The sequence below is a fragment of the Melospiza georgiana genome, chromosome 5 (genome assembly GCF_028018845.1).
Source record: "Melospiza georgiana isolate bMelGeo1 chromosome 5, bMelGeo1.pri, whole genome shotgun sequence".
NCBI lineage: Eukaryota > Metazoa > Chordata > Aves > Passeriformes > Passerellidae > Melospiza > Melospiza georgiana.
The window spans coordinates 60,107,574-60,131,543 of record NC_080434.1 but is presented as its reverse complement, the minus strand read 5'-3'; the positions used below and the strand labels follow the sequence as shown (position 1 = coordinate 60,131,543).

Here is a 23,970-nt window from a genome sequence, read left to right as displayed (position 1 = left end):
TTAATACATTTGTCCATCAGTCAAGGTGTTCTGTTTTCCCCAAGACCCTTGTTGTTCCTCTTTGACATCTGGCTTAGGGTGCCTATGACAACTACAACAAGAACTTGGGAAAGAGCCTTTCTCTGAGCTCCGTACCGCTCCATTTTGGGCTGTGCCTTTACATATCCTCCTGCTGAACAAGCTAAGATTAGCTCTGTTCGGGATAACTGTTCTGTGTGCAGCCAGTGTAGCAACTTGTTCTTTGATGTGCATTGCTGGCAAATGCCCCGAGCTGAAATACAGGTAGAATTCAGCAACACGGAATACTGCCTGTGGGAAAACTGTTCGATGTTTAGCCAGGCTTCAATTAGCAATGCAGAGTGGTGCCATAGCTGTAGCCTTGATTTGTTTCTGCCTGCAAAAAGGAGACTGCCTTCTCCATCAGTTTTTTTTTACTGATTTCCAAGGAACCAGCATAACCTTGGATGTCCAGCAAAAATTCTTGCTTTGTCTTGCAATGCATTTGTGATGCTGAATAACAGAGGTTGTAGTAACAGAGGCAAGAATCATGTTCATGTTTTACTGCTGCAATAGAGGAACCACATTAATACACCAAAGTTGCAAATAAAAATCAAAAGCACAAACAAATCTGCACAAGGCAGAAGGAAAGCACAACAGCCTTTGAAAGTGTATATTACTGTATTGCAACCTGTAAGAAAAACACTTCTCATTTTACCAGTAAATCACTGGCCTTCGGGAACAGAGAACACTTAGGAACATAGATAACAGCCCTAAAGGAAATGCTAAACACATCAGGAAATCTTGAGAAGAGTAAAACAAGATTTATTTTTTTCAAAAGCTAACGGAGTAAGTCATCTTGATGCGGAAAGCAAACCCGTCTGATCTCGAAGGAACCCCAGAGGCACAGGCCAAGGGGAGATGGCCCGGCCATGCCCGGGGCGGTGAGGCGGGATGAGCCCCGGCCGGGGGTCCGGGAGTGGCGCAGCACCTTGCGGGCCGGAACAGGGCGGGAGCCGGCCCGGGATGCAACAGGTCCCCGACCGCAGGCTGTGGGCTCAGCCGGCTCCGCCGCACCGGCACACAGCCTATCCCAATCTGCACTCCGCTCGCCCAGCACATCCCGCCGGGGTTAAACCCCTCACGCTCCTCCTCTTCCTCCCCCCCACCATCCATCCCGGCCTGTCGGGGTGGTCCTGCAGCCCCGGCCCGGGGCAGAGCCCGCCCTCCGTAATCCATGCGCGGGCGGCACCGCCACCACGGCTGCCGCGGCGCTCTGAGGCGGAGCGGGCTGCGCTGTGCTGGCCGTGCCCCGCCGTCTCCGGCTCGCTGGCCCCTTTCGACCGGTGAGTGCTGCGGGCGGGCGCGTACGTGAGGAGGGGTCCCGGGCAGCTCCGGCGGGGCCGTGGGGGGCAGCAGGCGGGGATGAGGCTCCTCCGCCTTGTCCCGCTGCGGGCGGGAGGTCGTGGCCGGCAGAGCGCGGCTCCTTCCCTCCCGGGAGAGCGGTGGCGGGCGGGGGAGCTCCGTGAAGCCGAGCGACGGGGGGAGGCGGGTGGCCGTCGAGGGAGGCGGGTGCCCGAGGGAATGGGGCTGCCGGCGGGAAGGGCTCCCAGGGGGCTCAGCAGAGGCTGGGAGAGCGACCTGTGGGAGCGGCGGGATGGAGGCGCCCTGAGAGCGCGGGGTGAGGCGGGGACAGAGGAGCGGCCGGCGGGCAGGTCAGTGCTGCGGGGGGCTGGGGAGCGGATGGCGGGAGAGACGGGTTTGGCCGCGAGGAGGGGGCTGCGGCACGGCGGGGGATGCGGCCGGTCCGCGGGGAGCCAGGGCGGGTCCGCTCGCCGAGCCGAGCGGGGCGGCGGGCACGGGGTGCGCATTCGCTCCCGGGGGTCGTGTGAGGCGGCGGCGGCTGGGGAGAGGTCGGGGACAGCTGTGAGCTACCGGCGGATGAACGGAGGGGAGCGGCGGGAGCTGGGCGGGCAGAGCCCCAGAGATCTCCGGAGGGAGGGGAAGCCGCTCCACGGAAAGGAGGCGGAGGGCACCTGCCCGGGGCGAGGCGGGCGGTGGGGTCATCTGAGCCGCCTCGGGGAGGCGGACGGGGCTGTGCTGCCCTCGAAATCGGCTCATCAGGGGCGGGGGCTGGGGGAGCAGGGAGGCGACCCCCGGCCTGGGCTCTGCGGTGGATGCGAGCGGGGAGAGGGCCCGTGCGCTCCTGCGGGCTCCGCGCTCCGCACGGCAGCGCTGCGGCGGTGCCGCCCGCCTCGGAGCAGCTCCCTGAGGCGCTGCCGCCGCCGCTGCCCGCTGTGCATCTGGGCAGATCGTGCCCGCACACCCCGGCTGGCCGAGCGTCTCCTCGGCCGAGGTGAGCTCTGCAGTGAGCCGGGGGCCTCGTCCGAGAGCTGGGGAGAAGGGGCAGTGTGGTGGTAAACACGGGCTGTGTCTTCTGCACGGAGATGCAGATGCGCCGGTGTGAAACTACCACATCGGTCGGTATTCCAGCAGAGGCAGAGCTGCGGTGCCCGCGCTCCTCTGCAGTTTGCAGATAAGGACAGCCTGTTAGAGGAAGAGGTCTCTGAGTAATTGGAAAGAACGTGAAGGAAAGATTTGGTCTCCGCTACTAGTGGGAAACGTGCGTCGTGTTGCGGTACCTTGTTGTAGGGACACGTACACAGCGCTTATCAGTTCACACTTCCCAAAACCTGCCTGTTATGGGCTGGACTTACTGTGTTTTACAGTTTTCTGTGTGATGCTGGAAAGTAATTTAACAAAGAATGATCTATGGATTCTGGGGTAAATGCACCACTTAGAATCAAGTTAAATAAATTATTTGGTTAGTGAAAATGTACTTTAAATATTTATGCAGTCAGCTGAAAATCAGACCTGCTTATAATTGGGGAAAGGTATCTCACCTGGAATTTTTACTTTGGCTTGCAGGTGGCTGTGACTTGTAAAACAGAAGAATTTTTTGATGTTGCTTTTTTAGTTTATTATTTTGAAATTAGTAAGAAGCTGTTCAAAGCAAACTGGATTCTGAATATTCAAATTTTCCTGACCCAATCCAATATTTACTTAGTTGATTTGAACATATAGCAGGCAAGTCAGATGGGTACCAAGGCTTCCTTGTGTGGAAGATGCTATTTGTTTAGTTTCTCTCAGTGCTGCCAAGCTCTGTTCTGCAGTCCCTGGTGTTTATTATGTTTATCTGCTTCTCTGTCCTCCTATGGCAACAGGTTGTGATTGTTGGTAGGCCTAGGCAGATTTTGTAACAGAAAACTATACCTTTTTAACCTGCCAGTGTCTAACTTGGCTAACTGTGTTGAGTCTCTAGAGTGGGAAGGTGGTGGTGTGGGTTTGGTTGTTTTTTGGGGTTCTTTTTCCATACTTAGGAATTTCAGTCTGCCTGTAACTCTGTTTTGTGGCTGTTTTAATTTCACTTCTGGTGGTTGCTGGCATGGTGGACAGGGATTATGGACTTGGATTTTCAAATGTGTGATTGAAAAAATGTAACGAATGTACTCAGAACCTTTGTGTGGGCTTCCTATGGCCAACTGCACCTACCACCCTCGCAGCCCAGCCTGGTTCACTGCCAGCAGGTTCCCCCATTGAGCTTCAGCAGTGCAGCCCTGGCTGATTGAGTTTCAGTTCACAGGGTTCATCATGGTTGCATCGCTGCACTGCAGTGCTGGGTTTGCATGGATTGTGGTGCTAAACAGGAGGCCAGTGCCATTGGAACAAAGAGCTGCACATCATGCTGCCTCTGAGCTCTGTTACTCACAGCTGGTGTATCAGGGACGTTGCTGAACTAAAGCATCTAGCTCTCTCTCATCTTCTCGTGTTAAACTTAAAGCAGAGGTTGGTTTTGGAAAATACTTTTAGTGACAGGATAGCATTATCATCTCATATCTGAGATGATAATGCTGCTGTATATTTGAGTGATGACTTTTCCACAGGTAGTGTTTAAAAGCCCAGGAGTTATGCTTAGTGATTTGCACATATAGAATATTAGTGTCAGCCACAGAATAAAATGCAAAAGCTTGAGTCTCTTCCAAATGGACACTTGCAAACCACACACAATAATGAAAATCTTTTAATTTATTTTAACTTGTTAAGTACTTCACAGGGTGTGTAGTAATGAAATTGGTAGCTTGTTTGATAATTACTGTAAGCATTTGCAAGTTTCACACAGCTTCTCTTCATTCACTGTTTACTTGAACTTGAGGAGGGTTGTACTGGCAGTTGCTGTAACTCATTGACTGCAGTGATGCCACACTGTGTGTGAGGAAATGAGATGCCCACATGCTGCAATGAAGATTAGCATAAACTGCTGTTCAGTTCTCTGTATTTGTGTCACTCCTGTGTATGTCATTTCTGAAGTTCTCAGAATTACAGATTTCAGGGATAGATTTTACCTCTTTAATGCTGTTTGTCTAGCATATTTAACTACTAATAAGCTCCCAGCTAAGTTTCTTTTCAATATCAAGAAAAGGAGAAATGCTGGGAGCTTTTTACATCTGAGTTATTTTTAGGTAGGTTGAATACATATTAGATGCTCAGAGGCATCTTAAGTTACAGGTTTAATAGTGTTTCTGCAAGTTCCTGGTTATTATTATTAATGCAACCTTGAAAACATGAGTGTTTTATGTAGCATAGAGGAGAACTGGTGTCAGTCTGGAGGAACTGCCCAGTATAGATTGTACACGCCATGTTTACTGTGATATATTTGCCAGCAGAGGGAGAGGAAGAGAACATGGTCATAAGTCTGCAGATTTATTGATTTGCAGGAAACTCACTTGAATTTTATTAAAGCCTGACTGAAAACTGTGTAGAATTGGAAACTTGGGTTTTTCCACTGAACATTGTTAGTTTCGCAGTACAGGAAGTGTCTTTGCCATTTCAATAGTGTCCTTGTCTTAAAAATGCCCACTTGGTTAATGCATGACTACTTACTTCTAGAAGGTGTAGTGATTGTTTTCCTGTGTTGGGAGAACATTTTAAATACTTTATTTGCCTGTTTGTGTAATTAGATAGACTTTAAATTGTCTTTAATCTAAAATCTTGCAAAAAAAACCAGTTGTGTGTGTACTTTATCTTCTTCTGCTCTCACTCTCTAATACAACAGGACACTACAGAGAGCTTTGCTTTAAGACACCAGTTAGAGAAGTCATCAAGTCATCATCTTATCACTTTGATCTTTCTCAACCACACCTAACCTTTCACTGAAATGGATGCTTTTGCATCTGTTTCCTAAACTTTTGGAATCAAGGTTCAGCCACCATGTGTGAGCTTTTTCTCCTGACTCACTGAAGTGCTGCAACTTCAGTACTTCAGAAATCTCCAGAAAACTCAACCTGACTTAGAAAAATTGTTGAAATCTCTTTTTAAGGGGAAAAAAAAAAAACTGTTGCCTTTGAGTCCCTAAAATCAAGATCCAAACAAGGTTAAGGTGATAAAAAGTGGTTACCATTTAATGAAGGCCTCTCCAGGTGCACAGCACACTGACATGCATGCTGAAATTACATTGAAAATGTACATGTGATATAGGGCTTTTATGTGCTGTAGGGCTTTTACACTTTTACAAGTTTAGCAAATTAGCATAATTGACGAGAAGCCCCAAATAGAAATACAGTTAATGAAGTAATTCCCCTCTTGGTTTGACCCCTTCTGAAGCCCCTCCCCTCCTTGCTACTAGCTCTACCTGGTTTTGTATCTAAAACACGAGGAATTGTCTTGAGAGGGTGGCTCAGCCTTGATTGCCAGAAGAAGCAAGATCAGAACAGGCCTTCAGGAATTTGTGTATAGGAAAAGCACTGGAGTTAGCTGGGAAACTATACAGCTATACAATAATAGTCCACAGAGCTATGAAAGTATATGAGGAATACATGTAAAAACAAAGGTGATTTTGGCATCAGAACAGTAGTGTGTCAAACTTGCACAATTTTCACTGCTCTGCCATAAAGCAAAATAAATTTTTTTCACCTAGTTGTGGTCTTGCAATATTTTGTCCTGTAGGTCTCTCGAGGTTCAATAATAAACTGCAGCCTAAGCAGTTTTCACTTTTAGACCATTTCTGTGTTCAGCCTTATAGTAAGATGTGCAAAACTTCACTAAAAAGTATCTTCTAGGCTGAAGAAAACTAGTCTCAGTAAAAAATTAAAGGAGGAAAATGAATATTTTGGATTTGAACTCTTTTTTTCTTTCCTTAATCTTTAAGAGAACATTATTTTCCATGGTAATAGGTGTTCTAAATTAGTGTGTGCTTGTGTTGAGCATATTTCAGAAGGGTTGCTAACACAACCTTTCTCAATAAGGGTTGGATAATTGTGCTAATCATAGCATTATTACTATTTATTCTTCTTGGTTTTCATAAGCCATGAGGAAGAAAGATAGGTTTGAGTGTTCCCTCCTAACTCATTTGAACAGTGGAGAAACAACAGTCTCTAGGTCTTTGATCTGATCCTGTATTTCTTTGTTCCATGTTTTTCTTGACCTGTCCTCTGAGTGCAGCACTGACTACTAAACAAGCTTGCAATGTGTTTTTGACCTCTTGCAAAGTACTGGTTTCCAGAGAGGTAACTGGCATTTAACCAGAGACTGTAAAGCAGGGAGAGATTTAAGTCTCACCTTATTGCAGGTTTGAAGTGTCTTCAGCATCTCTTTGACCTGGAAGTACCTTGGAAGCCAAGGTGTTGGTGCAGCACTGGGCTGGCTGGAGCCATGAGGAGTTTGTGTATTTTGCTGTCTTTCTCACTGGTGAATGGTCCGAACACCAAGGTGGGGATGGAAAGCTTTTCCCTTGGGCAGTGCTGCTGGAAGGGGCAGCAGGTGCTGTGCAGCTGGTGCTCTCTGGGTGGGAGAGATGTCCTGCCAGGGGCAGTGAGCTCCACAGGGCCCTGCCAGGGCGCTCTGGGGATCGGCCAAGACCAGCCGGGCTGAGGGTGGGGAGGTCAGTGCTGTGCTCACTGGCACACCCATCAGGTGTGTGCAGCCTCCAGGACCAGAGAGTGGCAGCAGCCTCTCTGTTGCCTTTTATTGGGTTGGTTTTGGTCTGTTTCCTCAGACACTGCTGTTGCAGTGAAATCAAGGAGTCTTCCCTGGCTTCTTGTAGATGAAGACATGGTCACTTCTTTTGTTGGGAAGCCAGGAGTGTTTCTGTTACGTTTCTTAAGTAGTGGTAGATTAAGCTGATGTGATTTCATAGATTCAGAATATTCTTAAACATTTTTTACCATCCAAAGTCATCTTAATGACACTCAGCTTTAGCAAGCTGTAAATAAAAATTGTTTACTTCTCCAGTTCCTAAGGAGAGCTTTGAGATAGCTTGAATTAATAGAAAGTAATTGCTGATGCCCATTGTCATCTGTCAAGAGGGTGATGTCTCGTTGGTTTTGGATTTTAGTTTTGTTTTGGTAACTTTTCCGTGCTGTATAATTTTTTTCCTTATTCTTGGAAAACAGTTAAGAGTATCTAGTACTGAAGGTTTTGCTGAAAGGTGTAAATTCAAGAAATACAGGGTATGACTTGTAATAAGTGTCATCAACTACAGAACCATCAGGTGGTAATTAAATGCATTGTGTAATTGTTGTGGCATGACATATTGTACTTAGTCTGAAGCACAATTCATGCAATGCTCCTTTAGTTTTGTTTCCCTTGGAGCTGTATCAACGTTCTCTTTGTTTGTGAGAACTCACTGACCTGGAACTGTGCATAATTCTTTTTCCACCTCTTTCAAGTACAATGTATGTAGTATAACATTATTCACAAGCCTCAAAATGCTTTTCTTCCCTGTCCTGTCAGGCTCACTTTTGCAGCTGTTGATAGGTTCAGTTTCCACAGGAGGTTGCAGCTTGCCTTGCACTTTGCTGTTTGCTTGCACACGTGTTAATGAGCTGTTTCTTCTTTTTGCCAGAGATGTGCGCCGAGTCATTTTCATGAGAGGCTGCTGTTCCACTCTGAAGTAAAAATACATTGAAGATTTGCAGGTGTGAGAGTGCACCAGCACTGTCCTGGCTAGACAGCCACTCCTCAAGTGAATGTATTGAAGATTTCTAGACTTGGTTGGACAAATACCTCTACCTCCAGTTTTATGAATACTGCTCGCTATGGCTGTGGAACTCTGTCTGCTGCTGCTGCTGTTTTGTGGAAGTACAATTTCAGAGGTACAGCCTATATACAAACCACCTCCTGGAACTTTGGATTTTGGATTTGTACCAGCCAAGACCTATGATACAGGTGCATACCACGAACCAGGGGCAATAGGAATTTTGTTTAAAATAGTACATGCATTCCTGTACTTGGTGCAGCCAAATACTTTTCCTCAAGGTAAGTGGATAAACTACTTCTGTTTAAAATACAGATTTGTAATTGATGTTGTTATGTTGATTTGTTATATTGATACACCCTATCATTGATATCAAGGCCATAATCAGGAGGTAAAATAGATGAAGGGCTTTTTATGTAGCATGTGCTGCAGCTTGAAAATCTGTACAGTTGTGTATAAGAGAATATTTTTCTGCTAAGCATAATGGGGAGGAGGTTGTTAATGAAAATGAAGTGTTGGTGACCTTTCACAGAACTTTGCTTACATATCTCAGAGCTGTCACTGATGGGTTTGAGGCTTGTTTTCTTAACTGAAGCATCATGAGATAGAAGTATAGGATAAGCTGCTTTGTATTTACCATTAAATCCATTAGAGACAGCTGAATTTTTCACACTGTGATAAACAGTCACATGGTTATAATATCATAAGATTTAGCCCAGGAAATTTGAAATAAATTTCATTTGTTTCCATATATTTGCATCCATGGTCAAGTTTTATGTAAGAGCAGGTCTGTTACACAGCTGTGTGTAGTTTCTTGTTCCTTTGAAAGCTGTCAGGTTAAAACTTGAAACTGCACTTGTTTTAATGAGACTTTTTTTTCCCTTTGTTTCTTACTAAGCTGTCCCTTCTAAAGGAAAACTTAAGATGTTGGAGAAGTGTGTGCAACTTTATTGAGGTTGCATTGATTAAAAGATGCTTTTGGAAACTGTGGATTTGGTAGTTTTATCAACTTTTCAACATGCTTTTTGTTTCACTTAGCTCTTAAACGTGCTAATGCTTCTGCATAATGCTGGCATTTAAAATTGTATCAAGGTGAACCTTTAATTAGATATAAGAATGGCTTTGGTTAGAAACTGGTGATTTAGCTGCAACTGTGTATAAAAGGTGTTTCTATTATTTTGTAATACAGCTTTCAATTTAGAAATTTAAACTTTTATTAGTCTAATGGGTCACATATCTATATGATATCTGTGAACTGCTGTTTGCTTGGATTTTTGACATTTCTTCGTGCATCTCTGGCATAACTGTAGAAGAATGAGCTCAGCTGAACTTGAATGAATGAATTCTATTTAGGCAAAAGCTCAGAATCTGAGGGGTTAACCAACAGAATATTATTCTGCAATGGGCCAGAAAAAATGGCCTTTGTGAAAACAGGCCAGCAAAATGGCCTGTTTTCCTGCAGGATGTGTGTTTTGAGCAGATCTTGCACAAGGTGTAATGAGAGCAGTTGCATGAAGGTGACAGTAATCTCACTTTTAAGAGGCACTGTTTCCAGATACCTCTGCTTCTTTTGCCTCTTTCCTTCTGTTAAATGATCAGGTGAGCTGTTTGTGTCTCTGTGAGACCTGATGGTGAGGATTGCCATCTGCATTCAGCTCCTGGAGGCAGGCCTCTACTCTGCCTGAAGCTCTGCTTGGATATTTTGTTCTGTTACGCTTGTGGAAACTTGATTTCACTGAGACATTTACTGTCCCTTTATATTACCAAGAAGTTGTCTGTAGTCTTGTATATCAGAATTAATACCTGATGTCCTAAGCATGTGAATAATTAGTGAGTATAGACTTTATGGTCAAGGTTATTTTCTGGTGGGACTGCTCGTAGTAACTTCTACATCAAGTTGGTATTGTGACCTCCAGCATTAAAGAAGTAAAGAATTTGTTCTTAGCTTGTAAGCTTTGAACATCTCATACTTCTCCCTACTTGCTTGAAGATACTTTTTGCCAAATCAGGTGTTTTCAGAACTTTGCCTTTGCTATTTGCATTAAGTGAAGTCATGTTCCCATGGCCCCACATGCTGCACTGCAAAACACAGATTTGGCAGATCATGTCAGTTTGAGTCATACCATTTAATTGGCTAATCCCCATAATCTCTTTTGCCATATGCTGTTCTATTTTCACATTCACTGTATTAATGGTGCAGTTACATATTTAAAATGGGTGTTTTGTTTTGGTTTTTTAAAATTGAAATAGAGTTAATTCTGATTCAGAGGTGAAAATAAACATGATGACAAATGGGCACAGAAATCAAGCCTTTTGATGTTTCTATTTCAGACTTCATGGTTCTGGTGGGACTGGTGCTTCAGAACAGTTAGCTCCACGTTGATGTCCCAATCTATTGCATATAACCACAACATAGAGAAGTGTCATTTGTGTGTAAGCCTTGGCAGCAATCACTTAGACCTTTGATCTTGGTAGTCTTTGATTTTTTCCTAATGTTTGGGAGTACTCAATGTTCATTTTTCCAATGTGTTAGTACTCTTACCTGGGAGGAGAAGTGATAGGATTGTCTAATTGCATGTAGATACTCCTGCCTTTGTAAGTCATCTTCTGATAGTGCTCTGATGGGTAACATCCACAGTCCTTCAGTCCAAAGTATGCCTTTATACTTCATGCTTTTATGCTTTATATTGTATAAATATATACTATATATTTATATATATACGCTGTATAAATATATATAGTATATATTTATATATATACTATATGCCTTTATGCTTTATTATTGTGCTATGATAAAAAAAGATTTTAAGTAGATGAGAGTCTTTGGGAAGTGTTATTCTTAATGGCATGCTGCTAAGACTCAACAGTTGAAAGGAATCACTTAAAGGAAAAAATCAGTCAAGAAATATTTTGTGAGGTTTTTTTTTCTAGTTACATCTAGATAAGTAATTATTTATTCCCTTCTAAATTTGTTCATGCCATCAAGTTTGTGGAAATATAACTTTAATCTAGGTTTAGAATTAATAAGTAAGTTATGAATCAGATTAAATATAGTTCTCATGTAAAATACAGTAACAGAACCAGGGCAAGGAACTGTAAAGCCTTTAAGATTTTTTAAATTGCTGAATCTTTAAGACCAGCACTGGGCTCTTTGGATATGGCAAGGAACTAGCTCAGAAGAGGTGAATTAGGATATCTGATTGCAGTGCTTCAGTGAGTCTAAATAGATTCTGCTTTCAATTCCACCAGTCAAATATTTTTGTACTCATTACCAGATGATGCAGTGCTGTAAATGGGAATGAGTTAGCTCTTGTTCAGGGAAGCAGCCTCCACTTTGGTTAATGATACACTAGAGTGGAAAGGACTGGTCACTGGTTTGCTACCTGAGGCTCAGCGGGTGACTTTAATCTCAGTGTGCCTTTGTTCCTCCATGGTAATGATTGTGCTGCTACTCCTTTTGTTGAGGGCTGTTTAAGATAGAGGCATCGTTTTCCTTCTTGTTAATAACACCACTCAAAGAGATGATAATAGGAAAATTACAAGCTCCTTCTATCACTTAGCTAAGAAGGAGGACGTCTAACAAAACAGATAATCTGTTTTTCTTACATAAAAATTCTCAAACTGTAGCATTGATCTGTTGATAAAGTTGTCACTGCATGGTTGTGAGATGGTTCATGTCATCTGTTGTGCTGGAAACCATCAGATATGAACTTGGGATGGACAGGGCATGGTCAGTATGATGCTGTGGCTGCTGTGAATTATTATAGTTTTGTCCTTGTTCCCATGCAAACAGTTGTTAGTTGTAATAAGAGAATGTTAATCTGAGTTTCCAGTTGCCAGCAGAGTGTGCCCAGCAAATCTTTGGCTTCTCAACTTGTGTCTTGTAATAAAAATATGAAGCCTTCACAAAGGAAAGAAGCAGGGAATAAAGCTCCTGCTCCTATTTTTAGGAGAAATATGACAGAAACTTACAAGCCTGTTTACCTTACCCTACTGTGGCTGAACAAACTGCAGAAAAGTGTTACCAGTTACCTTACAGCTGCTTTTCTCCAGCTTCTGACTTTTCCTCTGGAAAAGCATTTCTGCTGAAGCAGGAGTTCAGCTTTGATGTAGAAGTCAACTGTTGAATGCAGGTACATTCTGGGCAAAAGACAGTGTGAAGAGTTAAATGTACTGTTTGCTGTGGGGAACAAAACCACGATGATTTTTAGACCTGGACTAAACCTCTCAGTTCTTTCTGACTGCAGAATCTTGCTTGCTGAACAGTTTTATCAGACTGATGATCAGAACTTGTCAGGTTCTGTGTCTGACCCCGTTTGGTCTTTTCCTCCTCATCTATTCAGCCTTTAAAGCAGCTGCAGATTGTGAAGTTCAGCAGGTTGGTCTTGTGTTATCTCAGTAATAAATCATATGAATGTATTCAGTAATTAAATTATTTCTAGATATTTTAAAGAAGAAACCTGTAACTTGATGTGAAAATAAACTGTATCTGTAGCTAGTATAGCTGTTACAGAAAATGCATATGCAAAACCCTTCTGTTTTGGGTAGGTTTGATGAGCTCCTAGAATACTGACTTTGTAAATCTATTGGCTGTGCTGAGGCTCTAAAGCAAGTAATCAAAACACTATCACCCCCTCACTTAAACTTAGTAAGGCAGAATTACTTTGTATGTGCTTGTGTCAGTCTTCTCTGCCTTCTGGAACTAATTCTTCAGTGCTCATTTTTATTTAGTTTCCTGTTAACAATAAGTCTTCCACAGCTCCCCTACAAGAGCAAATGTGTATGTCTGGATGTTGGAGCTAAGCCCAGTTATTTGTGCATGGTAGTGCCCTTTTAAACTTAAGATTTTTCCCAGGAATGTTGAGTATGTCTGCACAAGGTGAGAGGAATTTGAGAGGATTGTGGTCTGGCTCTGGCTCTGCAGGTGCTACATTCCAGCACCACAAGATTTTGCACAGGTACCTACAGCCATTATAACATTTCATAAAAACATAGTTTAGGATATCCTTTTTTCCAGTAGTGTGAAGACTCAGTTTTAGTTTGGATGTGATAAACTCCTTTTTTTGAGCTAGTGTTTGATAGCAACTCCCTTATGCAGGTGGGTTAGTTTTCTCAAAGCTTACGTCCTGAATCTGGGTTGGGAGCACAGGTGGAACTGGTGCAGGAACTGAGAAGAGCAATCTGCCCATTAGTAAGTTAGCTGTTGGATTGGCTCAGTTCTGTTGTCAAGTGACAGTCAGTGCCTTCCCCCCATCCCTCTGGTGTTTTTCCACAGCTGTGAGTGGAGCTGTGGTGTGAATTTAGAATAATGCCTTAAATGTGAATATGAAAAATGCAGGTGTGACAGGTGCGCTGCAAAATGCAGTGATAGGTGTGACAATGGTGGTGGGGATTTGGGATAACAGTGTTCCTTCAATTGGAAATACAGGTATACATTGAAAGAAATTTCTTGTATGCAATGTTGGAAATACTGGGGAAGATGGAGCAGCAGGAAGATATGAGATAACTCAGCCTCTTCTTTTCTCTGCCCACTCATATGCATTTAAGGAAATAGTGTTAAAAAAATCACTGCTCATTTTGTGTTGGGAAGTTAAGAGCTGCTCTGCTTGGTGACATGCCCATGTAAGTGAGGAGCAGTCTGAGAACATTTCTGAAGCAGATTTAAGGCTGGCTTTTTAATTTTCTTAGGCGTCAGAAGAGTAATTCTTTCCCCCCTGATTTATTCAGAATGGCAGAGTAACAGATTGCTTGTCGAAAGGACTTTCTGTGGGCAGGGAGGAGACAGGGGTTTTAGGGAGCAGAGGCTTATATAGATGATCTGCTGGAGGTTACCACAGAAAACTACAATTGCAAAGGTTAAGGCTTCTGTGATGCCTTCCTGCCCACTTCTTGTGGATTATGTAAGCAAGGAATCTCTTTTGCAGAGAGGCATTTTAGGGAAAATACGGAAGTAATTTGTTAATCAGTATAGCACAGTTGATAATTTGACATTCTTGTTTGTTATGTCTAGCTGGAATTCTTTCTCTACAGTATCCTCACTGCTTGCCCTGATCTGGTGTAATTCTGCCTGCCAGCTCTGCCTAGGAGGAAAAACATGCTTTGACAGCAATTGGAATCATCAGTTCAACTTTACAGTTTCAACACTTAGGACAGAAGGGAGAAACTGGAAAAAACAAACCTCAGGTAGAGCTTGAGGGCATTGGGTTACTTTCCATGGGAAGGGTACTTGAAAGTGGCATTAGCACAGATGGCTGTGGTAATTCCTGCAGGGTACCTCAAACAGCCATGCCTCTTGGAGTTTAATAATAATCAAAATTAAAGAGGCTTGTTGTGTGCTATTCAGCTCCTGCTTCCCCAATCTAAACTGCCTGCTCCCCATTCCATATGAGGCAGCCCCATGCTTTCTGTCTGTGGGAACATCTCTGGCCAGTGGGTTGGGCATGTTCTGTGTGGAGTACTGAGGAACTCAGGAAACCTGCTGATAGTTACAGCATGGACAATCCTTAAAGCTGTCCTGACCCTGTTCTGTTTGTGGGTGTTAGTGGGAGACACCAGGTATAGCCAGAGTGCTGATCAGCATTCCCTGCTTCAGCATACATACACACACACACACACACACACATATATGTATATACACATACATGTGTATATATATATCAGGGGATATGTTCTGGATGCAGCTAAATCCAGGGGTGCTGACTACAAGGAAGGGAGGGGTGTGAGTACAGCATGGTATTGTGAATGGACATGGCCTTGTTTGTTTGTCATACTAAGTACAGTCTTCATTGGTGGGGTTTGCATTTTATTTTTTTTTAAGCTGAGGTACTATGTTCTGGAAATTCATTTATTTATGTAATTAGCACTGTTGTACTTTTAGTACCACTAAAAGCATGATAGCTTGTGTGAGACTTGCAGAGCATACCTGCAGCACCTCCTGTAGTGAGGAGTGGGACAGAACAGGTTTTGGATCAGCTGCATTGTCTGGCACCGTGGATGGACCTCTTGGAAAATCACCAGCAGCTGCAGACATCTTGTGGGTTTTCAGGCAGCTCTGCTGAGGCACCATGTTTTTCCCAGCTCAGCAGTGGCCACTGCTGTGCTGTTCATCCTGCCTCTCCATTTAATTTTTACAGGCTTAGCTATCCACATAGTGCTGAACCTCATTCTCATTTCTAACTTACAGCTCTGGAACTGATGGGGAGAGAAGGGGAGGGGGAACATCACTGAATTTATTGGAATTATGTTTGCACAAGCTTCCAAGGGACTTCTCAGTTCTTTCATCATCTTGGCTGCTATGAAGCATTTGGAGTTAATCATATGAAATACTGTACAGAGACTGCCTGTTATTGGAAAGACAGTCATTTGAGCTCTCTTTTCTTTGTTACAGACCATCATAATAAGATAGCACAGCCTAGCACTATTATATTCCTCTGGTGATTTGCTTAGGTGGTTGTTCACAGAAAAATAAACCCCTAAGTCTTGTTCAGTGATGGCTGTTTCTTGAATGATGTCAGCTGAAGTAAGGACAGCTTGATGGATCTGTGCAAGGAATCTTTCCACCGTCCTGCTGGTCAATTTTCATTACACTGAAAATGACAATCAGTATTTTTTCCTCTCCCTTTTTCTCATTATTGTTTTTGCTTCTCAAGATGGTCTGTGTAACTTTCAGATTGTAACCAAAGCGGTGCCTTTTCCAAGTGAATATGCAACATTCAAAAGTTGCTGGAGCAAAATAAATGTGTAAATGTGAATTATACTTTTAACAGTATTGAAATTTTCCATATATGCTTTTCTTCTGCTTTTCCAAAAGTGAGTTATGTTAGAAGAGAAACCAGGTGCCACAAATGTCAGTCAGTGTAGTTTAAGCTGAATAATCTATCAGTATACACATTTTAGTGTAAGCCTGCCAGTTATAAAAAAGCCCCACAAACCTACTTTTACCTTTTTTTTCAATAAGCACATAAATTTCTTATCTAAAAACACTTGTGTGATTAAGTTATGACTTGTATTGCATCATAACAGAGTCAGGATCTTTCTTTTGACAGAAAATACACAAAATTATTTTATTTCGGTGAACTTAAAAATGTGATTACAGTTGTGAATGTGAATATTGCTACTACTATCAAATATTGCTACTACTATCAAATATTGCTTTGGCAGTTTAACTCAGCTGAGAGATACCTGTACCAAATAAATCCGAGCATCAGGCCTAATGAGCTCTCTTCAGAGTAGCAATCTGCTTTTGCTTTGATTTTTGAGTGCAGTGATGGTCTCTGTAGTACTTTGAAGCAATATGTATGCCCCAGTTATCAGACATATGTGGAAATTTGTGGCTCTTGCAGAAATGGGGAAGTGGAGAAAGGGAATTCTGAGGAGTCTCAGGGAAGGTGCCGGAATGCCAGTCACTGAGGTAATCTGGTCAGCAGGTCTCCAGCATGTCATTCTCAATTAATTATCTGTGTTCATATTTCTGAAATCCAAGTTATGCAAGAGAGGATTTTCTGTGCTTTCCTCAGTTTACAGCAACTCCTGAGGAGATAAAGGAAGAGGAAAAATGTTGTTCATACAGTCCAAATATTTCCAACTTTGATCACCAAATCCATTATGTGCACAATCCCAAGCTATGCAGAAGTTGCTGAGCCTGTGCAGCGTGCTAAAGCAGACAGACACACAGTGCACCCAGTAAATCTCTGCCTGTAATCTGCTGTAAATCCTTACCAGATGGTGCCTAGGGAGAACTTGAGGTAGCTACTGCAAGCAAAGCAAGTGGCAGAAAATAGCTGTCATGGCACAGTGTGCTACAGAAGTTTTGTTGCCTTCAGAAAAAGAGAGAATGTACTTTCTGTGTGGAAGACTTCTTCAAAGCTTTCAACTTCATTTTGTGTCTGCGTGATGCATGCAAATTCATTGCAGCCTCCTAAGGAAGGATTTTTCTAAAGGCTTCTGTTTCTTTTTTCTTCTTCCAAAACTTCAGCAAGAACAGAACTTCCTTTGTACCAAGGAACAACTGGAAAGCCTCTGCAAAGGTTGTTTTCAAAGGAGAAATCTTTCATTCCATGCATCCTGTAACGGTCGATACTGTGGCTGTTCCTTTTTTCTTCAAACCTTTTCCTTGGCCAGGCTCTTTAACCTTGTCTGGGAGTGTCAATGGAAAGCAGAATGTGCCTAAGGAGAAAATGTGACTGTGCTGAAGAGTAACCTCAAGTTTGGGGCAGCTGTGTGGTATGAGGATTTCCTGTGGAGTTTGGTCCTCCTACCTTCCATTTTTGGGAATTGGGGACCTTTTTCTTGTGTGTACACTAAGTTCATTAACTGTAACTTTTATCTGATCCACTGCTGTATAATTTATTTCTTCAATAGACTAGTGTTGTTTTCTGTTAGGAAGGGTGTAAAGAGAGTCTCCCTAATTTCACATTCCAGTTACCTTGGAAGCTTTGCTGCCATGCAGTTCCTTGTCTTCAGCAGGTCCACCATGCTTGGTCCTACCTGTGCTCTGGCTAAAGCTCTCCCTGTTAGGCCATTTCTAAGGCTTCAACCCTGCTCATAGCTTTTCATCTGCTCATTACCTCCTTCATATTGCATTTCTGTCTCTCATATCCCTGCACTGCATGCAGTGCAATCTAAGGTGCACTTCTAGGTCTGGTAGCTTGTCTTTGCAGTTTTGAATAAAGCAGAATGCGCTTTACAAATCTGCTTAGACGTTAAAAATGTATTTATTGTGTTTTTGCTTGTGTCATATTGTGTGTTGTTGAATTTTGTGACAGCCAGAGTGCTGTAGGACAACAATATGTAATTAAGGAATGCAGAGTCAGAGAATGGGAATAGACAGTGGTCATGTTGATGAGAGGAGACTGCATGCTGAAGGCATGAGGAGGGTGACAAGGCAGATTGCCATAGCAGATGACAGGTTAAAATACTTAAGCAATTTAGTATGTACTTGTTGGATTTTGAGGTCCATTCAAACAAATTTTTCTGGCATGGTGTAATAACAGGTAATAGGGCTTTATTTTGCACGTTAGTGATGAAGTACAGCAGTGAAGTTCCCTTCTTAATTGTCTTTTTCTCTTGTCCCAAAGACATGGTGATTTTTTGCTCATTATTTCTTTAATGCACATGAATAGGTGGTTGAACAGAGAATTTCCTTTCACCACCTCTGTGATGGAAATGGATGATGTTGTGTGTGGGCTACTGAAGCAAGGGGAGATCAGTGTGTTGCTCAGGAGTTGTGCTCAAAAGGAAGAGGGTCAGAATTGCCTCTTGAAAGGATCAAGAGGGTGGAAGCTGAACCAACCTGATGTTCCCAGTAACTCAATGGAAAGAAAAAAAAGTGAATTGTATATAGAGAGACTTTGCCTAAAAAGAGGGGGAGCAGTTGTCTAAGGAGGTTGGGTTTTTTTCTTAGTTCTCTTCTAAGCACAGGAGCTATGTTCCAGGGCTGTCCAAGGACAATACTGTGAAAAGGGGAGTGAAGCTTTTCAATCTGAAGCTGGAAAGGAATAGTCTGGACTATATGAGTGGATGCCTGGATTAGATTCCTTATCTGTGCACCACAGTCATCTCTTACTGTGTGGGAATTGGGAAGATCTCCTTGTCTGTGAGACTTCCCACCTGTCCTACAGAGTGAGTTTTCTTCCTGCTGTGCACAGAGGGGACAGAGCACACAGGGTGAGCAGAGTGAGTGTGCCAGCACCTCCCTCTCTGCAGTCACCAGCCTTGCATGATGGATCCTGCGCTGCCACCAGCATTGCTGAGCTCTCACCTCGCCCTGCAGAGGGGAGTGATGCTGTGGGATTGGGGACAGCAGCAGTGAGCAGAGCCCTCGTGGAGGCAGGGACAGTAAAGGGGACCACAGCTAACCTTGGATTACACCTAAAAGGAGACCTCTTCAGTGGGAGCCAAATCTGGCCATGGTAGAGGCTATGGCTTGAGCCTTTGGGGAAACAACCAAAGCCCCATTCAAGTCAAAGAAAGTATTTTAAAATGTCAGTAAACTGAACTTGCTGTAAAACTTGCTTTAAGATACCTAGAAGTTTTTTGTCTCTGGTAAGTCTGAAAGGCTTTCCTGGTTTTCTTGGCTTTGCAGGAGATGTTCATTAGTGTGACTCATAATTAAGAAAAAAACACAAGTCTGAAGTAATTTTAATTCATTAATGTCAGACTAATTGACCTATATTCAGAGAGGTTCTGAACTGTTCAATGTGTATGTAGTCCATTGACTATCTGTTATAGATAGACAAGAATGGACTGAAATACTGTTTTATGCATAGAATGAGATAAGAATAAAGTAGTTACTAATTGATCATTTGTATTATCTACATAATTCTCCCTGTTGTTTGGAAAAAAAATCTTATTGTAGTGCAATATGAATGCTTCAGTCATACTTCTTATTGGCTTGTTTGAAGACCTTTCTGAGTAGAAACCTAATATATTATATCATGTATAATTCTCTAATATATTATATTTGTGCACAAAAAGACATTAATTTCTGGCATAAATTGATTAATGCTGGAGTTGCACTACATCTGAACTGGCTCAGTGGAATTTTTTGAGTGAAGTGAAAGCATAGCATTCCCAAAGGTTTTACTCCAGCTATTTTCCTGTCACTAGATATGAAAAGCTTCCTTGCCAGAAGAATTTGTAATTAATTTATGTTGGTACTTAATTGCCAGACAGATTATTTTTAAATCTCTATTATTTTTGCTATCCCTTTCTGTAGAGCAGTTCTAAAAAGCACACTTAGTGATAACCTCATTTTCCTGCCAGAGTAATGAGGTATTGGACTATAGACACAGCACTCTTGCAGTGCAGGAGTTAGTGATTATGTTTTCTTAACTGGAGATCCTCAGAGGTTCTTCACAAATTGCATTGGTAAATTAAGAGTTCATCTGGCTAGTTAGATTTACTAGGGCAGATGGCATTTTGCATGTGTGATGAGAGCAGGAAGGATTCAGCAAAGCAATAATGTAATTAGCTGTGTAAATGAGCCTCACAAGGTAAATCTCTTTAACCCCAATGATAAAATGTGTTTTGTGCTAAAGCTGTGGATTACTGGTCCTGTGAAACAATGTGTACAGCTAGTCAAGCCAAGATTTCAGGAGTAATCCAGTTAATTTGGAAATACAGGACACTGCTTGTTATCACACCTTCCTAACATTTTCTGTTTGAAACAGAAGCAGGCCTCAGGATGGCACTTTGCCATAACATGAGAGAGAGTTGTGTGGAGTTACCTGAATTCAGTTGTAAATAAAAGCTTATTTGAATGCTGGAGATGAGATGTTCTAGCTAGGGAGGAAAGATGCTTCATAAAAGCAGACCAAAATCCCAGGCTGAATAAAACGTGAGTTGAGCTGTCTTTTCACCGTGCTGCCATGACCACTGTAGCCATATGTAGCTCCTGTTTACACAGTACCTGGCACAGGATGTTCCCATTTCACCCTTAAGCTCTGCAGCAGTAACTGTGATTATCATCAATGTGCAATAAAACCTGCAGAATCACAATGGCTGGGTTGCAAGGGACCTTTAAAGATCATCTGAGCAGGGAGGATTTTGTGCTGTGAATTCACCAAGGCCTGTTTGTGCCTGCAGGTATGAGTAGCTGCAGGTAATCTCACATTCAGTTCTAGCCCAAAATATTTTTATGGGAATATAACTTCCACTTTTCATTTGAAATGAATCAAATGAGGATATGTCTAACAGTGTTGATATAGGGAGCTATTGAAATAATAAATTCATGGTAAAGACTGGTCAATCACTGTGTGCTGCCTGGTTAGAAAAACACCCTGGAGCATCATGTTACTTCTGAAAAATCACTGCAAAGTAATCTAAGTAGGGAATCTTTATTCAGCAGGGCAGTCTCACATTCTGTAAAATTAAGGGGGAAAAATGGTCTGTAGCAGCCCTTGAGTAGTGCTGAAACCTGTGCTGTTCCTACTATTAAATTTACTCAAACCATGTGGGAACCTTTTGTAACAATTTTCAGGCTTTCTTGTTTATTAACCTAAAGATGTTTTACTTTCTGATGAGAGTCTCTAAATTCCAAAAAAGGTATGAAGTGCTATTTTCTGCATGAGTTTGTTATAGTGTATTCAGGTAGACTTGTGTCATTTTTTTGCTCACAGGCTATAAAATACAGAAACAGTATAAATAAAACTGTGAATCAGGAGCACTCTGAGCAATTTAGGCATATCACAAGAAATCAGAGCAAGTTTTGGGTTGATTTTTTAAGTATTGTCTCTTTTGCTTGCAAACCTGACTGGGCATGGCCCTGGGTGACCTGTGGGGGTCCCTCTGTCCTGAGCTGGGAGGTTGGACTGGATGATCTGAGGGCTCCCTTCTGTTCTCAGCTGCTCTGTTTCTCTGGAGTAGTTACTTTCATGTGCATAAAGTGTACCAGCAAAGGTCCATAAATCTGTGTGGGTGTGGCTGGGTGTTTATACAAGTATGTAAAACTTCATGTAACATGTTTGAGGGTTTGGGTTTTTTAATGTTTGACTTATTATGGGGACAGACACTCAACTAGGAGAATGGGTAAATGCCTTCAATTTTTATTTAACAGGAAAAGCTAGTATTTTTAATATTTTCTTGCACCAATTCTCAATAGTAGGAAATGTATCAAAGTACATTTTTGTCAATAATAAAATCTTGCTTTCTTTCATGCTTCCTGGCAGTGTTTTCACTACTGCACTAAATAATTTATAATGGGAAGTCATTATGATTGCAGGATAACTTTGGAATAATTCACACTCGAGGGGACCTTCAGACATAATCAAGTTCAATGTTTTACAAAGCAAGATGAACCTCAGAGTTAGGAGTAGCCTGGAGATGAGAGCAGGTTGCTGGGGGCTCTTCTGGTTGCCTTGAGAGCAGCATCAAGGAGAGTGATGCCACAGTCTTGGGCACTTGGCTCCTGCATCTGATCCTGCACACAGGCTGTGCTGCTTCATTCATGGAGAATCACAAAAGCTTTTCCTTTTTATTCCTTCCTATCACATTCTAATTGGAGCTGGACAGTTTCTCATCAGTGGCTGTCAAACAATGCTAAAGTTGAATCAATATGTTAACAAGAGAGTTGTTTTACCCCTTTTCCTGTGTGCTGAAAGCCATCTAGCTGCAAAAAAAAAATAAATTATTGTGTTTATTATTTCATGCAGCCATATTTCTTAAATTTATTTATGTGGCATAGAAGTCAGCAGGAAGAAAGAAATGTTACTTCTGCTGAAGAAGAAAAATTTGTCTAACAACCAGTGTGAATTACATCTTTGGGGTTTGTGAAGTTTTGCCTCACTTAGATTTGCATGTCCTTGTTACTGAAACTTTCAGAGGAGCACAGATGCTGCCTGGGATGGTTGCCATGCAGGGGGGACTCTGCTGGTCCCGGAGTGAGAGATGTTCCAGAGCTGCAGCAGTGATCACTTGTGTGTTGCCCATGCAGTGGTGTGTGCCTTTTCTTTCAGCAGCCTCATACTCCCAAGATGCAGAGTGTGAAAGGAATTGCAGGGATCATAACTCTTTTGTGCTTCCCAGGTGCTTATTCCGTGGATGTTTTAGTTCCATTTCTCTTACTGTGGGGTTCAGCCTTATCTTGTACTTTATGTATGGGCTTTCCAAACTGAGGTTGCCTCAGAATAGAGTCCTTGCTCACATACCACCAGCCCTCTGAGAGTTTTGGAATCTACTCCCTATGCAAGGAGTGATTTGTGGCTTGGCACTTCACTGATGTATTAACAGATTTTTGTTTTTTAATTGGCAGTCTTGCTGGCTGCAGCTCCCTTGCTGGGAGTACCTGCCTTAGAGTAGGAGTTGGTGCTTTGCTGTTGTGTGTTTTCTTTCCTTGGACAATTTTCTGTGAGGAGGTCTTCAGGATCTCTTCCATCAGTCAAGTCCATGTTCCCACTGTGGGGTGTTGAGGAGGGAGAGCTATGGACACTGCTTGCTTAGGGATTTGTTTTCCTGAGCCATGTGGGGGGTGAGAGGAGTGAGATCACAACCCCTGTGAACTCTCTGAACATACTTTATGAGTGCTACAATAAAGTCTGAGAGGCCTTGTACTTTTGGGAGGTGAACAGTCAGTTTTACACCTTCAGGTCCTTTATGGATCCCCAGTTAGGTAATTACTGGAGGTTTTTATCCTCCAGCTGGAGGTTGTTTATTAACTGTTAATTTGCACGTGGGGAGACTAAAAACAAGACAGTAATAGGATGAAGTCCACCTCTGTATGAGCATAGGGTGTAGAGTTCTTCCTTGAGCTGTTTGAGGTGTAGTGTTTGCCTTCCTGACGTGCTTCCTCCTCATCAGAGACCAGAAGTTTGGTCGGTTATTTCTCCTGAGCATGCAAACACTGTTGTTTTACACTGCCTGGCATGGAGCATGCCCAGGGCCACTGGTGGTTCTCTGAGGCAGAGGGTCTGCAGGGCTGTGCTGCCCCTCTCCTTCGAGTGCAGGGTGACACACAGGTGGCTGGGAGCCACAGTTCCCAACTTACCTTCCATAGGGTTGTCAAAACCTTGGTAACAGTCGGCTGGTGGTGTCCCAAAAAGGGGATCCATTTGTTGCAGCTGCCAGGGTTTACTGAAGGTGGCACTAGTTGTGTTAAATTCCTGCCTTTTTTTTGTGATTGCTGTAATTTTATATATTGTGAGTAAGTGAGAGTGAGTGTTGGACCAATGCACAGTAAATGCACATGTTAGGCTTTCTGATTTGTTTTGGTGGTGTTACATACTTCCTGTTGATCCAGGGATCAGAAAATAAAATACAGAAATAAAAAGTGGGGAAAGGATTGGGATAATGTCAGCAAGATAAGGATCTTCTTTGCACCCTTGAGTCAAGAAGTCATTATTGGCATGCTTGTTTTGCACATTATGAGTCTAATGCTGTGTATATCATATGTGTATTTATGCATGTATGTACTTGGCATAAACATGAAGCAAGACTGATACCCAAAA

At 42.6% G+C, this 23,970-nt stretch overlaps 1 protein-coding gene across 8 annotated transcripts in view; it reads left to right on the top strand.

Moving 5' to 3' along the window:
* The first annotated feature begins 1,211 nt into the window (after positions 1 to 1,211).
* PROM1 (prominin 1) overlaps positions 1,212 to 23,970 on the top strand; it is a 61,071-nt gene continuing 38,312 nt past the window's right edge. For 4 of the 8 annotated variants that reach the window (XR_009114430.1, XM_058024031.1, XM_058024030.1 and 1 more), the window contains exons 1-2: positions 1,213 to 1,343; positions 7,898 to 8,310. Coding sequence is in view for 3 of the 8 variants with exons in the window: in XM_058024031.1 (XP_057880014.1) it covers positions 8,091 to 8,310 (220 nt within the window). In the remaining 5 variants the exon portion in view is untranslated. Of the gene's footprint in view, positions 1,344 to 2,334; positions 2,354 to 7,897; positions 8,311 to 23,970 lie in introns of those variants that run through there. The other 4 variants (XR_009114432.1, XR_009114431.1, XR_009114428.1 and 1 more) reach the window with 2 other exon arrangements.